At 38.8% G+C, this 16,895-nt stretch overlaps 1 protein-coding gene across 2 annotated transcripts in view; it reads left to right on the top strand.

Moving 5' to 3' along the window:
• NBAS (neuroblastoma amplified sequence) overlaps positions 1-16,895 on the top strand; it is a 250,417-nt gene that overhangs the window by 43,954 nt on the left and 189,568 nt on the right. For both annotated transcript variants that reach the window (XM_006910241.3, XM_025045807.1), the window contains exons 11-16: positions 2,199-2,267; positions 4,039-4,167; positions 11,008-11,071; positions 11,942-12,135; positions 13,192-13,446; positions 14,183-14,308. In XM_006910241.3, the coding sequence (XP_006910303.1) occupies positions 2,199-2,267; positions 4,039-4,167; positions 11,008-11,071; positions 11,942-12,135; positions 13,192-13,446; positions 14,183-14,308 (837 nt within the window). The remainder of the gene's footprint in view (positions 1-2,198; positions 2,268-4,038; positions 4,168-11,007; positions 11,072-11,941; positions 12,136-13,191; positions 13,447-14,182; positions 14,309-16,895) is intronic.

Here is a 16,895-nt window from a genome sequence, read left to right as displayed (position 1 = left end):
TTTCCCTTTCTTCTCCCTTCTATAGTTGTGTTATTTCTACTCTGTCAAAACAATATTTACACATTAGTTTCTACTGTCATCCTCACATTTCTTTTGTCTTAAATGTCCATTCATATATTCCACAATGCTCATTGGCATTTCTTTGGTTGAAATTTTCCCAGTCATCTCTTGGTTGGATGAAATTATTCTCTAGTAGATGTTTCGAGAAAGGCTTATAGGTGGAGAAATTCTTCAGCTTTTGTATGTTCAAATTGTTTTTCCTGGATATTTGAAGGAAAATATGTCTGGATATAAAATCCTTGGTTTATTCTTTCTTCCATTGAGCTTAAACCCCACTACTCTGTTTTTGCTTTGTATTGTATGTGGAATTTGATAAGTCTAATGTAAGTTAAATTTTTTCCTTTTGTATGGTATTTGGCCATTTTGCTTGGAGACCTGGAGTTATTGTATCTTCGAAATCTAATAGCTTTCCTAGGGTATTTCTTGTAGTTGATTATTCTGGCTTAATTTCCCCAGGTTCCCATTGGCTCTTTCAATGTGTAGATTCAGACCTTTTTCTGTTTCTGGTTTTATTGGATTATAAATTTAACAGTGATTTTGGATGGGCCTTAGACCCTTTTGCTAGCTTCCTTCGTCTATCCTCCCTGGGCCCTGAAGTTTTTTTTCAATCTGCTTTTGAAAAAATACCACCAAGCCTGGGTTGGGGGTTATGGTGTCCGTGAGGACATGGCGAGAGCAAGAGCAAGTGGAGCTGACACCGTGGGATTTGGTGATTTTTCTCTTTCTACTTACAGTTATTTTGAAGTTTGGGTTGTCCTCATCTTCAAGTTAAGCTGTGGGCGTGGTTTCCCCGTAAATTTATTTTTCTCTTCTTATTCTTTTCTGATGTTGGAAAACAGATTGAGAGATGTGGAGCTAGGCCATCACTGATATCTTGAGCTACTCAGAAGTTGTGGTAGGAAACTTTTTAACCTCAACGAAACAATACTGTCTTTCGCCTTTTTCTTTTAAATTAAGGTACATTTCACAAAACATAAAATTAACCATTAGCCATTTTAAAGTGTACAATTCAGTGGCAGTTAGCACAATCAAAATGTTGTGCAACCACCACCACCATCTAGTTCCAAAAAACATTTTCATCACTCCAGAAGGAAGCCTCATGCCCGCTGGACCATCATTCCCTGTTCTCTCCTCCCGCCAGCTCCGGGCAGCCACTGGTCTGCTTTCTGTTCTATAGATCTACCTATTCTAAAGCTGTCATATAAATGGCGTCATATAATATGTGGCTATTTGTATCTGGCTTCTTTCATGTAGCAAAATATTTTCAAGGTTCATCCTAGTTGTAGCACGCATCAGTACCCCTTTTTATGAGTGAATAATATTCTACTGTATGCATATGCATTTGTTATCCATTCCTTAGTTAAGGCACATTTGAGTTGTTTCTGCTTTTCGGCTATTGTGAATAGTATTGCCATGAATATTCAGGTATGAGAATTTGTTTAAATACCTGTTTTCAGTTCTTTTGGGTATATACTTAGATGGACTTGCTGAGTCCTGTGGTAATACTGTGTTTAACTTTTTGAGGAACGGTCAAACTGTCTTCTACTGTTTATGATTTTATGTTCCCACCGACAGTGTGCTATGGTTCCAAATTCTCTACATCTTGAACAACACTTGTTATTTTTCAGTTTTTACAATTACACCTATCTCCCCCTCTTGCTTTCATAAGTATATTTGTTAAATCTAAGGACAATAATAGCCTTATGTTATTTCAAATACTGGTTTCTAAATGATGACTTTTCCCCTGGTATTTTTTAAGTATAGGATCAACTCCTTAATGAATAGAATTTCTGTTGGAAGTTTTGGCCATCATGATGTTAATGATAACCTGGGGCAGCATTGTTTGAGAGTAGCTTGGAGAGGATTCTAATCCGCATGGATTGTAGTAGACTTATTATGTATGTATTTAAAAAGCGTTTGATCATGGGTATATTTTGTAAGATTAACCTCTTGGTAGATTTTTCTTTTTTTCAAATAAAAACAGTGTCACTATGATCTGTGACACCTATTGATGATTTTCTTAACCATTTCTTCAAATACTAGATTTGCTTTAGTTTTCATTTTGTGATCAAAGGACTTTTTACAGTGAGAAAATATTACATTAATCTTTCCTTGTATGATGTGCATTTATTTTTCAGGTACCAAAGACACTGGGATTATTAAGGATGTTAAGTGCCAAGTTTTACAGTCGCCCAGGACAAGAACAGGTAACTCGGAAGCTTAACCTTGTGCTTCTCAAATATTTTCACCAGGGTACCTTTAAGGGCCGAGTCAAATGAGCCTTGAGTGTTACAGATTTCATCTGGATATGTTCTTAATTGTACACAATGTGGGCATATGCGTTACTAAGACTTCCTGGACTCTTTTGGGTCTCCTCCAGTTTCTGCCTCTGTAAACGCTGGAGGAGGGGTGGAGAGATCTTTTAGCTCATAAACACCTGTCCTACTGAGGCTCACCTTATGCCAAACCACAGAGCGTATTGACGCTAGAGTTGTGGCAGGAAACTGCCAGGTCCTGCATCTCCTGCCCCTGTCTCCATCACAGGGAAGGGATGTTTTGCTCGAAGTGCTTTTACTTTTGTTGCTTCTCTTTCCTAGGTCCCGGGCATTTGTATTTTAATCTTACATTTAATTCTGGCATTCTGGGTCAGACTTGTTATCTCCGATCCAGTTAAGGTGATTAGTCCTCAGAGAGATTAGAGGATGTCAATGTTTTCATCTATCCACTCATCCAACAGTGTTCCTCACTTCCTGAAATTGTTCTATTTTTGGTGGCTTATGTGCCTTAGTCACTTTGACATGAGGACTAAAACTCTAATGACTGCATAGGCCAGGTATCTAACATGGTGAACTGAGCCAGGTGTCAATTCTGGACTTTTGCTATAGTCATGTTAAGTTTTCAGTTCTGTAGTGATGGTTGGCCTCAATCTTGGGGCCATAATGGAGAATGGTGGGTGCGTTGGCTAGGTGGAAAGCTTCTAAGGGTGACTATCGTACCTAGTCCCCCTTGATTATTGCCATCTGGGGATGGTGGCCCCTGTTTTGCCAGATTTTCTAAAAGTTTAGGGGAAATAAGGTTCCGGGCTACTATTTTCAGGTCTCTGTTTTATTCTTTGTGGTTCAACTTTCTTAGAGCCTGGCCTTAACAAATGCTTGGATGATAAGTAGTCCAGGTAGTGTTTGTTTGATTCTTCTGGCTCTGTTGTGGGTGGTAGGCAGGTGATGTCTCTGCTCATTTGGTTTCCCTCACTTTGGTAATGAAGCAAAGCTGGTGTTCTCATAGGAAAGGACAGAGGATTATTTGGGTAGGTAGGCCTCGAAAAACAAGAGTGTTCTCTGTATACCCTCAGGTCGGCCCTATAAAATCAGTGGATTAGAGAGTTTTTCTCCTCCTCAGCAACAATTAGATTCCTTAAATTGGATAATTTTCCAGCAAATCTGGACTGTCCTAAATATTCATAGCGTTCCGTAAGTTAGGGACTGCATTTTTTCCCCCTTCCTGCCTTCTGTTCTCATCAGCCTTGGATCCTCTTTTCTTCCATCTCTCTCTCTTTCTCCTTCTCCCTATCCTTCTCATTCACAGCATGAGGTTGTGACCTGTCTGTGATGTTTAGACTATTATAGACATTGTGTACAGAATCTTATAAAGATACGGACCCCAAATTCAAGAAAATCTACTCAACATTAACCCATAAAAGTTATTGAAAACTCATGTTAATTGATGTGTGATAGAAGGGAATATTTTCATAATGCTCTCATACTTGGGTTTATTTATAAATTATAACACTATAACACAGATTTCAAACATCTCCTTAAGGGTGAGTCCTGTCTCTGTATGCTGGAGTGCATTCATAGCGGTAGGAGCGGTTGGAACCATTAAATACGAGAGGCCATTTACAGTGTTGTTAATTTCTGGAGAGTATTTCTGTTCAGCGTCATTCCCTCGCCCTGACATTAATGTCATGTAATTATTGTGTAGGACGGGATCTTTAGGATGAGCCTTTCTCCAGATGGTTCCCTCCTTGCAGCCATTCACTTCTCTGGGAAGCTGAGCATCTGGGCCATTCCATCTCTGAAGCAGCAAGGGGAATGGCATCAAAACGAGCAGGTATGTCTCTTCTTTACGATTATTCTTAGAATGATTCTCACTTAAAGGCGAGTACTGACAATACTAATTTTATTTTGTCGATATTTTACAGATATTATTTATCATCATTCCAGAACTTTAGTTCAATTCTAATATCGTCAGTGTAGCAGAACAGATTAAGAATAGAGTAGCGCTGTGTACTGATTTTAATTTGTAGTGTAACATAACTGTGTGTACTGAGTGTAATCTGTTTGTCGAATCCTCCATTTTCCCCCTTTTTTCATTCCAAAAATACAGAATGGAGATGTTAGTTTTTCAGCAAAAGTCAACAGACACGATCTAGACTCTGGAGAGTCAGTATCTAAAAGGCTTACAAAGCTTCCCCAATTCTGCAATGCCAGCATTACTGGGCTTCCTTCAGCCTTGAAGAGAGTTACCGTCTCTTTACTCCAAAGGTAGATAGTGACGATATAGAAAAAGATAGAACTGCCTTTTTTTTTTTTTTAATGTCTTGCAACGACAAGTTTTAAGAATTAAATAATTTAGTTGTTTATAAACAGAATCAACATCTGTTATAATTTAATATCATGATGGGCATGTAAGGTCTGCTCGTATAATGCCGTATGTTGTGATAGGTTGAAGATTTAAAGAAAAATCTTCTCAATTACATAGAGCTTATGTTATAACTCTTTTACTCTTCTGATGGTTATTTTGCATTCAGAACTTTAAGGATTAATTTCCTTTTGTCACTTCCCTATTGCCCTTTTCCTGTAGAAATACCTTGTCATCAGCTTTGGTGGATAGTTTTGTAATTCTAAGACTGGAGCATGTTCCCTGAATGATCTGAATGGATGTTTTCTGTCAGAATTCTTTTAAATTTCATTTCATCAAGTTAAATTGCACTATTAAAAGAATTCTTAATAAGCAAACAGCATTTTTTTTTTTTTTTTTTCAGAATAGCAGAGGCAAAGAGAAAAGTAGATCTACATTTTCTTACTCTTTTTCATAGTCTTAAATTTTATTTGTTTTGTCTATTCTTCAATATCTTAAAATCACTTTAGGAAGGTTTTTTTTTCTCATCTTAATTGACACTCACCTTCAATTTCATTTGGTCTCCACATCTCTACCACCTCTCCCACTTACTGGGTCTAGATTTGTTCTAAACAGAAGAGGTGCTTGCTCAGTCTTCGCCCTCAGTAGCTACATACAAGGGACATTTTCTCTCCTGAAATTACAGCTATCTTGACTTAGATCTTCACTCTAGAAGTAGAGTGGATCAGCTCTCAAAACTATTGAAACAGACTCACGGACATGGATAGACTAGTGGTTACCAGAGAGTGGGGGGTAAGAGGAGAAGTAGGGAAAAAAACCCAAAAATGTTAACATATTTTAGCTAGGCATGTCAGATAATTGATCCAGAAGGTGCCCTGCATTTTACATGGTTATCAATGTATTGTGATAAAATATTCAGCTTTTATCACTCGAGAAGATCCTGATGTTCTGTTATAGTGGGAAATTTTACATTTGGGCAAATTATTTTCATTCACCTAATTGAAGTAGTAATTGAGTTTTGAAGCACTTACTATTTTATCTTGTGAATAGCCTAGAATGTCACACTAAAGCCTATTCATGCAAAATCCATTCATATGCTTTTTTTGTTTACTGAAATTCTGGATACCCTCCTCCCCCCCCACCCCCGCAACGATAAATGGCATCTGTTGTAGTCCTTTTTAACTGGTTAGACATATTTTTGTCTTAGTTGCCAATCAGTGTCATTATATGTTATTCATTAATTAGAAATTTATAGTGATCCTATTAAAAGAATTTAAAACTCGGTTAAAAACCTTCCTACTGGGGAATGGATAAGTATAAATATTTCATTAATTTGGACTAGGTCATCAGCAAAGTAATGGGGTAGGGAGAAAAAGGGAATTCGCAAATAGCAAGAGAGGTGCATGGTGGGAAGAGATGAATTCAGGCCAGAAGGTTGTCTCCTGTGTGCTCTAGTGAGAGTCTTTTGAACAGAAATACCCCGAGAGGTTAGCAGGGCAGTTCGTTAGGAATTACTGTGGCATGCTTTTTATTGTTGTACCTCAGTGAGCTTCCGTCTCACCCCCGGGGCCTCTGATCCAGTGTCCCCCCCCAGACAGTCTGCAGATAGGCCATTTGGTGATGAAATTTGGTTCTCAAGCTAGTTCTATTTTTTATTACAAATTTACAAAATCTTAGGGTTGTATATCACTTTCTTTGGATTTGGTTGATATAAATTTCCCTTGAATGCCTGAGAAAACTGGAAAAAATAGGTTTTGGGCTCACAGCCCCGAAAACCTGGTAGCCGTCACTAAAGATATTTTGCAGGGAGTAGAATCCTTTGCCAAGGAAACAGTGGCTTAGCGATGGCTAAGGGCCCAATCCTGCCTTGGTTGCCATTCCCTCCATCGCTCAGCGTGCCACCTGATTCCAGAGGTCATCCCATCATGGGAGCAGGGGCTGCAGCCCCTCCCTTCCCTTGCTGCTGCTCAGCACGTGGAAAGACTGTAATAGCTGCATGGAACAGACTGTGCCCTCCGGGATCTCTGCTAATTTTAGCCTCAAAAGGAATTTTTGTCCAAAGTTGAAAACACAGAAGGTGTTTAATTTTATCAATTCTTTTCTTTAAAATTCTAAGGTTACGGTCAAAATGCAAACCCCTTTGTTAACCTGCTATCTTTCCTCTTGTGACCGTTGTACTGCTTGTCTCAGGATTATTCAAGTATGCAGTTGAGCTCAGATTAGATTTTATACCTCTTGGGCTCTGATATCCATGCTCTTTCCATGACCGTTTCAGAAAAGAAATACAGTTTATAAAGGTGGAAAAAGACACTATTTATTAGGCTTTATTTGTTTGATGATCTTTAAAACAACAGGGACAAATCCTTTTTCTCCATGAACGTAACACAGATTTCTTCAGCTCACTCAGATGTGTTGAACTCTTGAGCTAGTTAGTGTATACCGGTACTGGAATAAATAATTGAGACAGCCTGTCATTCGTAAACCCTTAACTTTATAATAAGTATCTACAGTACTTATGTGATGGGACCTGAGGTGAGGGTGGTAACACTTTGTCCGGCAGAAGGAGTTTGAACAACCGTAGTTTCTTGAGTCTTTCACCTATAACCTCTGGGGATCAATTGCAATGGGTTGGGCATTTTTGATTTGGACTTTAATGTATGAACGGAGTCACTAAAATCTGACATGCTAGAATAAGTGCTGTAAAGCTTGTAACAATACTATAAAGAGTAGATTGTTAACTATATTCGTAACAGCCGTAAAATAATAGTGTTCAACTGTTTATTGAATCTCTACCAAATGCTAGAGTAGAAAATGCAATAAGTCACAGTTCTTGCCCTTAAGATGTTCACAGTCTTGCAAAGGAAATTATAAACAAATCCATAAAACATCACGTTAATATTATGAAAAGATCAGCTCAGAGGAAAGACAGATAAATTCAGTTGGTGATGTTAGCGAGGATTGTTGGGAATAAATAGCATTTGTATAGCAAGGCCTGGCTGTCCAACAGAGCAATTTTCATCTATTCTATTTGCTTTACAGCAACCCTCTAAGTAAAAAGTGTGTTTATACTCATTTTAATAGATAGGAATAGTGCTCAAATTGGTTAACATAGGTCATGAAATGTTAGAATCAAGATTCCATTTTGACTCAGATTCTCTGACTTCATAGGTAAGCCTTTCTTTCAGAGTGTCTTCTTACAGTGCTTACATTGAGAAATACTTGTATACTAGCTACGCTCTTAGGCAAATCAGGTACTAGCTATGCTATTTAAAGGGAAACAAGGGCGAGGTAGGCCACGTTGTTTATATGGATGGCACCTCCTGGAGCTGTACACGTCATTGTGGAGACACGGGAAATGAGATATTAATAAGTGAGAAGCATGTCATGTTCTCATCACTGGCTGAAAAACACTTTAAAACACTTAAACAGCTGAACAACACTTAATTAAACAGCTGCTCTTTTCTCATTTGTTTAGCAATAGTCAAGTGACATTGGCTCAGCCAGGTAGGACAGGGCTTTGCGTCTCTTTATGGCTGCTCTAGCAGATTAATGGATAAAGCCTCTTAGTTTAAAATAGATTCGATGATAATGTGTAGCATATAGCCAGAGCTTGTAATTTTAGCTTAAACATTGCCTGAAAAGAAACTAACGTTACCGTTACGGTGTGCAACTTTAAACTCTTTTATCAAGTCGTGGATTCAGCTCAGCTGGGGCTTTCTTCACATAATTTGCTACTTTATTAGTGTTCATAATGTGCTTTGTGTGATTATTTTCTCTCTCAAACCTAATGATTAAAGATAGTCACGGAAGTGCCTGTTCTGATTTACTCCTGTCTAGTTTTGAGTTGATTAAATACTTTGGCTTTTGTTGTCAATGTGAAAATCCATCTGGCTAGAAATCTGTGAGTATTAAGTTCTGTTCATGTCTGGAGTATAGTAAAATTCTAAAGTGATTTTCATTTCAAACAATTCCCATATGTTATGTTTATATATTTACGTCTCATTTTTGGTCTTAATTTTTCTCTGAAGAAGTTTTGTTACTTGCGTATTTGTACTTCCTTGGATGTAGTAGACAGAAAACTTATCTTTTCCCTTTTTATTTTATTTTCTTTGACCCGTAGTAGATATGGACTAATTTTGATGAATGAATGAGTCAATGAAGGATAAGGGAGAAGATGACAGTTCGTGTGATTAATCTCGATACAATCCAAAGTTATTTCCACAACTTTACTGGACTGTGAGCTCCTTGAGAACAGGCACTGAATATGCATTTCTTCCGTGGGCTCTGACATAGGGCTTGGCATATTAAATACTAATAAATGCTTGTGGAGTAAATAAACTTTTGAAAGTTTTGAAAGATTACTTTTAGGTCATCAGAGGAAGGGGCCCATTATATTTAGCTTCTAGCCATTAAAAAAAAATGGACACATCCTTAAATCTGGATAATGTTGGTTTAGCCATAATAGGCTTTCTGTACCAAATCTGTAAGTGTAGGAAGACTAGTACTATGTAAGCTAATTTTCCTATAGCATAGACATTTTAATTAGGGCTCAGTGATTTACATGACAGGTTAATTCATTCACTCATTCACTGTTTAGCTATCGTGACATGCGGTCACTATAATGGATCTAGATGCAGAAGAAAAGTCTTCACCTTGTGTTTAAAATTGAATTTGCAAGAGACACCCATTATTTAAGCAATCTGCAGGGAGCAGTCTAGTCCCAAAGTGCCCGGAGACTGGCTCTCAGTGTTTGTTCATCATGTGCTTTCTCATCATTGACTTTGATTAAGACAAGCACGCTTTGAATTCTCAAAGTACTTATGCCAATGAGATGATTTCTTTAAAATACTTTCTCAAGTTTTGTGCGTGCGTGTGTGTGTGTGTGTGTGTGTGTGTGTTATTTCATTGTGATTTGTATACCTCCTTAAATTTACCCAAGGCTGAGTCATGATTATTGTTGTTTGCTGGGCTTAACGTTTAAAAGTGTCATTTTCTACTCCTCTTGTGTACTCCAGAATGTAAGTTGGGAGACACACGTGTCATCATGTAAATAAATGGCAGTGAGCGTATGGTGCCGTTGGAGCATGCACAGCTGGTGATTTGGAAGCACTGAAAACTTCTAAAGTTCCTTATAAATGATCAAATAAGATTTCATTATAATTGGTTATTTTCAATAATACATATCTTATTGTATTCTACAACTTTGAAACGTAATCATCCTTTTATGATTAAGTCAACCGGGACAATCTGTTTCTTCCCGTAGCATATAAATAGCCTTTTATGATAACTTTTTTTTTTTGGATAAAGTTTAAAGAATTATATATTTTGTCTTCAGAGACTACTCTGAGTGACTTATAGTAGTAGAGAGCGGGAAGTTCTTTCAGGCCATGGAAAGAAATATCAATTTTAATAATCTGAAGTCTTAGCCACTGATAAATTGGTATTTGATGCAAAAGATGCATTTGACTTAAGTATAGCATCACTTGTTTTAGGCTTAAGATTTCTGATAAACACCTAAATGGTTTTTTTTTGTTTGTTTTTTTGTTTTCCATACTATTGTAATTCTGAAGATTAATTAACAGTGAGCCAAGAGGGTGTCTGGCGGTGGCTTAATCTCGATTGTTTTATAATACTTCAGAAATAATGATGTGTCATTACATTCTCAAAGTTGGGCATGACATTAGGTTGCCATGAGATTAGAGTACGAATGGATTCCATTCGAGGATTGCACGGTTATATTTTTTCACTTAGTAAATTTTTAGTCATAGAAAGAAAGTTAGGCTGTGGATTTCAGTTTCAGAGCCATGGACACCCAGGCCTGGGGGGCTTGCTTGGTTTATAAGTGGTAGGAGCAGGACTTGGGTCCAGGTTGCTGTTTACTCACAATAGCAGTCTTCTGCCAGTCTGTAAGTATGTGAGAGTGTAGCATTAATTGTTGCTTTCATTTGTATTCATTGTATACTCATTATTCTTATTATCGTAGACATCTTCTTTGTATGCATGCTGTTTTCATCAAATCGAGCCCCAGTCCTTACATGTGCACATTTTAACTCCAAGAATAATTGCTTTTCAAGGTTATGAAGAGAAGTAGATTTCAACTAGGTGTAACTAAGATCAAAGGAAGCATCATCTCTATATTTTGTTAATAAAAAAGTCCATAATTCTTGATGATGCTCTCATAATTTTCTTATATTTTAAAGGAAGCATCATCTCTATATTTTGTTAATAAAAAGTCCATAATTCTTGATGATGTTCTCATAATTTTCTTATATTTTTGACTCAGTTCATGTGTTTGTTTTTCACACTTAGCCAGGCTTTGATGACCTTAATCCTGCTTGGAGACTCTCTGCTGAAAAGAGAAAAAAAATCAAAGGTGAGTTGCGTGAAATACGATAATTAAAATTTTGAGAGACTCCTTTGGTGTAATAAAGATGCTCTTTAGATGATATAATATGGAGAGGAAAAAATCTTTTCACCTTCTTAGGTTCTCTGGCCAGGGCTCTGTAAAATTAGATTGATGAAAGACAGATGACAAGACAAAAATAAACAGAAATTTTATTAGCATGTACATGGAGCTTACACATGGGAGTACTCAGCAGTGAGTGACTCTGAGGGTTGGTTGGAAATCAGACTTTTATAGCATCTTAGCAAAGGAAAACTACATTTTAGAGAAGTGACAAGACAGAGGAAAAGAACTTTGAGTTTTTCAAATTCCTTCAGCTTAAAGTATTTCTTATGTCAAAGTGGTGTATTTTCAGGTGGCATATCCTGATCCCCTTCATAACTCTAAGAGGAAGTCAGTGTTGAGAGCTATTATATATCTGCCCTATATTTTTAAAAAGGGTATAATTCTCTCATATTGTTTGTCTGAAAAGTGATAGATGAACATTTTCCAAAACCTTTTATAACCTTCGTAATTTGTATACTTTGTATACATCTGCCTTTCAGTTTTTTATGTTGAAAGTGGTGGACTGTATCTGTATGTTCATTTTTTGAAAGACCTTAATATATTTACCTCTGCATCTCTAATTTTTGACTTTCACTGGCAAATTCTTGGCACTCAGATATTTATTAAATAAATTACCATTTTGTAAAAATTTGAGTGATGACTCACTATTTTTTCTCATCATTTAACAGGCTTCTGGGACAAAAATATAGTTTTTAAATTGACTATTGAACTACATGTGTTGTATTTAAACAACATTAACAGGTGCGTTTGTATTGATTCTACTTCTCTCATCAGATAAAGGGTCTTTTTACCCACTGATAGATGTAAATTGGTGGGCAGACAACGCGGTGACTTTGGCTCGCTGCTCTGGTGCTTTGACTGTTTCTTCAGTGAAAACTTTGAAGAATTTACTGGGAAAATCCTGTGAATGGTTTGAACCGTCACCTCAAGTCACTGCTACCCATGATGGGGGATTTTTAAGTTTGGAGGTAACGCTTTCCCTTTTAGAACAACCAGTGTGTTTGAAAGTAAACATGTATTTCACTAAAAATCGAAAGATCCAGTTTTTTTTGTTTTTTTGAATTTAGTTATCTACTTTTGGCTTTAAAAACAAAAAGGATTATTAGTTAGTCAACTAAAAAGTTGCGTTGTAAAAGAATGAAGATGATTTATAGTTGTGCTCTTAAGCATTTTTCTTCATTGACATGATGTTTTTATTTTTTCTGTTAGTCATCTTAAAATGTAAAAGGTATTGCTGCCTCAGAAACATAGTCTTTAACCTATTTCTATGAAGTACGATGATTTAAAAATTGTGGATTTTTTAGTAAGTAAAGCTTGTTATGACAGTGGTCTGGAAAGTAGAGGCTAGTAATTTGAAGTTAGGTTTTGGTCATTTAAAATTATTTTAAGTCTGAAGGGTAAAAGACTTCAATAGCTTTCGCTTCATTGTAGATGGACAGGTATTTTACCTCAAAGTTTGTTACTGAGTCTAAAGATGTTATTTAGAGAGAATTATAGCTTAAAATCTAAGCCGACTCTGTTAAGTCTGGAATGAACGTTGTCTTTAACAGTGAGGCTTTCATACTCAGAACTCTGTGAAGCCATTAGGCATTTTTAAAAAGGGGGAAGGTAGGAGAGAGATTCTTGGTAAAGCAAATAAATATGTTCATGTTAATTTTTAAATAGATTTTTTTTTTGAAAAAAACTTACTTTTCCACAGCTGGTATAAAAATATCAAAAGTGAAAAATTAACACTCTCAACTCCTTCATTTCCCTAAAATAATTACCAGGCATATATTTAGGAGATCATATTAATGACTGCTTATTAAAACAGGCTTTAGTTTGGCGACTCGGAGCCAGTAATCTATGTGCGTGTTTCTGGAGCTGTTGATGGCTGTTGTTGAGTTCCTCTGAGGTTCATTGTTAGTCTTAATCACGTGGTCGATGTAATGAATCAGACCAGAGTAGAATTAAAAATTTTTCTCATCACTTCTGCAACTCGTCTTCAGTTTCTCACTATTCATTTAACATCTTTTTCAATTCAGTGCGAGATTAAACTTGCCCCCAAACGATCTCGTTTGGAGACGAGGGGTGGGGAAGACGACAGAGAAGAGGATTCTGATTCTGATCAGGAAATGTCTGCCAAGGCTCGCTACTTTGGTTACGTAAAACAGGGTCTGTACTTAGTGACAGAAATGGAGCGATTCGCACCCCTCCGGAGACGCCCGCGAACCTTTACGAAAAACTATCGCCTTGTGAGTTTGCGCTCCACAACTCCGGAGGAGCTGTACCAGCGGAAGGTGAGAGTGGCGGGTGACCAGCCAAGTTCACGGGCATCCAGATTTTATTTCGTTTTATTGAGAAAAACTAATTTTTTGATAAAGGAAGAAATTTAAAGAGGGATTGTTATATTATTGATACGTTAGAAATATCAGTATTATAAAGCTTTTGAAAATAATACCAATCTTTGTGCCTGAGTAATCCAAATAAACACAGTGGATCAAAGGCGCATTCAGACTGATCAATCACTTTGCGGCTTGGCCCGGGTTTCTGCCACCTTCCCGGGGCCTCCAGCTCCCATCTTGTTTGTGTTTCAGCACCGCTGTCTCCTAGGACGCTGGGGTGGGGGAACACGAGCTTTGTAGTCCGGGCCCTGCTTGGGAGGCAGACTGGGTGAGCACTGAGTATTCTGGCCACTCGTGCTGCTCCTGCAGCCTTGGGGGTACAGCCCTGGACCAGGAGTCAGGCCGTGGGCGCTGCTCATCCTGGTTTTGCCATCATTTTACTCTGTAAACGTGGGCGTTTCACACCTTCTGTCTCTCAGCTTTCTTTCTGTTAAAATGCTAAAAGAAATACTTGCTCTATCTTCTCCTCAAAATGTTTGTGAGCCTCTGATGCCTCAGCGCCCGTGAGAATAGTTGGAATGCATAATGTGCTACGTAGGTTAGGGGGTGTCCATCATTCATCACGCTGTCACGGCGATGCCGTGGACACTTCAGTAATGAATCGTTCCTGTTTCCATTTCCTTGTCCAAAGATCGAAAGTGAAGAGTACGAGGAAGCCTTGTCTCTGGCTCAGACCTATGGCCTGGATACTGACCTCGTGTACCAGAGGCAGTGGAGGAAGTCAGCAGTCAACATTGCTTCAATTCAGAATTACCTGGTATGTTTAAATATTTTGGTAACACAGTGAAATTCAAATTTATGGAATATCTTTTGGTTATAGGGTTTCATGTTAGAGTACTTTATATTGCTGACTTTTCTATAGCTGATGAAATGTGTTTTATATAACATGGAAAATCTTATCCTGTTTTATTGGCTCTGCACCCGGGCTTTGGTGCTGAAGACCAGCACCTGTGAACACTCATAGACTGCCTGCTTTTGGCCTAATCCTTTCTCTTCCTCTGACTCAGTTACTTCTCTTCATCTACAACAGTCAGGGTCCCATCAGGAGCCAGAGACCACACAGTAATTTGAACAGGGAAAGTCTCAGTATCGAGCATTATTTTCTAGTAATGAGAGATTAACTATGAAGGGGAAAGAGAACTCTAAGGCAGGGGTCCCCAATTCCCAGACTTCGGACTGGTACCTGTCCGTGGCCTGTTAGGAACCGGGCCACACAGCAGAAGGTGAGCAGCAGGTGAGCGAAGCTTCATCTTTGTTGGCAGCCGCTCCCAGTGCTAGCATCACTGCCTCAGCTCCACCTCAGATCATCAGGCATTAGATTCTCTTAGGAGCATTGGTCCCTAGTGCCAAAAAGGTTGGAGACCGCTGCTCTAAGGAATTTCTTCAGCCCTCAGGCTGAAGGAGCATCCCTGAGGGGGGGACAGATGTGGAAGGGAGGCCTCCTCCCTGGGCTGGGGTTCAGGAGTGGTTGCAGCACTTTGGATGAAGGGCTGGCGGTAGCCCAGGAGGTTGGGAGGCAGGAAAAGGGTGAGACGGATGGGCGAGCTTGATGCCTGTTACTAGGATACACCAGTGAATGGGGGTCCGAAAACCCCAGAGACTGGTAAGCGGGAACCCCCCGCACCCCCTGCAGAGTGTGTGCAGCTCAAGACTGGTAGATAAGGACCCATGGCCAGGGCTGGAGAGAAAAAACTCCCGCTGGAATGTGTGGGCAATGCCTGGGAGATGCACTGCAGAGGGATCTGCCCCCCTGGGAGTACAGGTGCAGTTTCACGGGGAGTTGTCTTCTCTGGGAGGAAGAGGGGAAGTAAGCGCCCCCAGATGTCCCCTAGGGCTTTGCCAAGCAGAAAGAAGGAGCGTGGAGTAAAGAGCCAGGGCACTGTAGGACTGGAAACCCGGAGCCTCTTCCCCTACAGTGGCCCTCTGGCGCCCTCTGTTGACAAGGCTTGATATTGTGTCAGCTGCAAATGGGAAATTGCTATCTATTCTATCCCATGGCTGTTGTGAAGAGGACTTGAAGCTGAGAGGCTATCGATAGTTAACTGACACACCAAGCTCGCCACTACCCCAGTTTTTCGTTTAAATTCTACAAGTGGATCCCTCCCGCTACCTGCTACCACAGCTAAAGTTATTATGTGGCACGTATATTTTGACCCTTGGCACTTTTGTAAGGAAGTAGTTGGATTTATGGCATGCTTTTAAGAGGGCCTGACTTCTCATCTGACATTTAGAAAGGAAAATACCTTTGCATTTAGGAAGATTCTAAGAAATGTTGGGAAAATGACATGGCATCGTATTCTCTAAAGATTTATGTATATGAGTAGTTAAAAATAAAGAAAAGCATATGTAAAAATTGTATATAAAAAGTTGATGCTTCAACCAAAAAAAAAAAAGATAAATTGTTGATACAAGTAAGACATCAGAGATGAGAAAGCATGAGAGATAATGGGATAAAGGAAGAAGTCAAAGTCGTTTGTATTTTTTTAGAATATCAACACCAACCTGTATTATCTTTCTTCTTTTGTGACTCAGGATAATAAGCTCATGAGTTCATGTATACCCATTTCACGGCTTTATCTGGAACACAGTAAAGGGCAGTTTTGGTCTCTGAAGGAGCTGACAGGTTTCAGGAGAGAAAAAGAAGTACATTTTTTATTGGGAGAATTATTAATTCGTCGAATAAATAGGCAGTTAAGAATAAAAGCACTATGCTAGGGATGGTGAAAGGCTAGAAGAGCTGCTTAAATGGTGTTTGCGTTTTGGGAGCTTATAATTTTACTGAGAAGACAAGCTTCGTTTCTAAGGTATAACTAACCAGACAAGAAGATTCCACATAAATGCTGTGAGAACCCAGTGGGGTAGCCATAATCATAGGCCCAGCGGTTATGGAAAGTTTTATATAGGGAAGATGTTTTGAGCAGGGATTTGAAAGCATTCAAAGTGGGCCTTCTGGAGTTAGAAGACAAGACATTCCTAATGGGACAAACGGCATGAGCGAAGTCAAAGAAAATAAGCGTGAGTCATGAGGCTGAATCTGTGAATCTGTGTTATTCATCGCTGTATCCTCAGGTCTGGTTCAGTGCCTGGCACACAGTAGGCACCAGTAAATATTTCCTGGGTGAGTAAATGAGCTCTGTAAGTTAACCAGTCTGCTGGGTCCGATATTCCACAATAGTGAACGTCGTGAAATACGATTAGAGAGATGTATTCATTTGCGCTCAGGAGGATGTTAAAAGCTCGTGACGACTTAGGCTTTTTACTTTAGGGTAATAGGGAACTGCCGTGGAGTTTTGACTGTGCAGGTGCAGAGGAAGGTGGTGTAGATGATGAACTGGAGTGGAAAG

The sequence above is a fragment of the Pteropus alecto genome, unplaced genomic scaffold (assembly GCF_000325575.1).
Source record: "Pteropus alecto unplaced genomic scaffold, ASM32557v1 scaffold61, whole genome shotgun sequence".
Lineage (NCBI taxonomy): Eukaryota > Metazoa > Chordata > Mammalia > Chiroptera > Pteropodidae > Pteropus > Pteropus alecto.
This window is presented reverse-complemented; position numbering and strand designations above follow the sequence as displayed.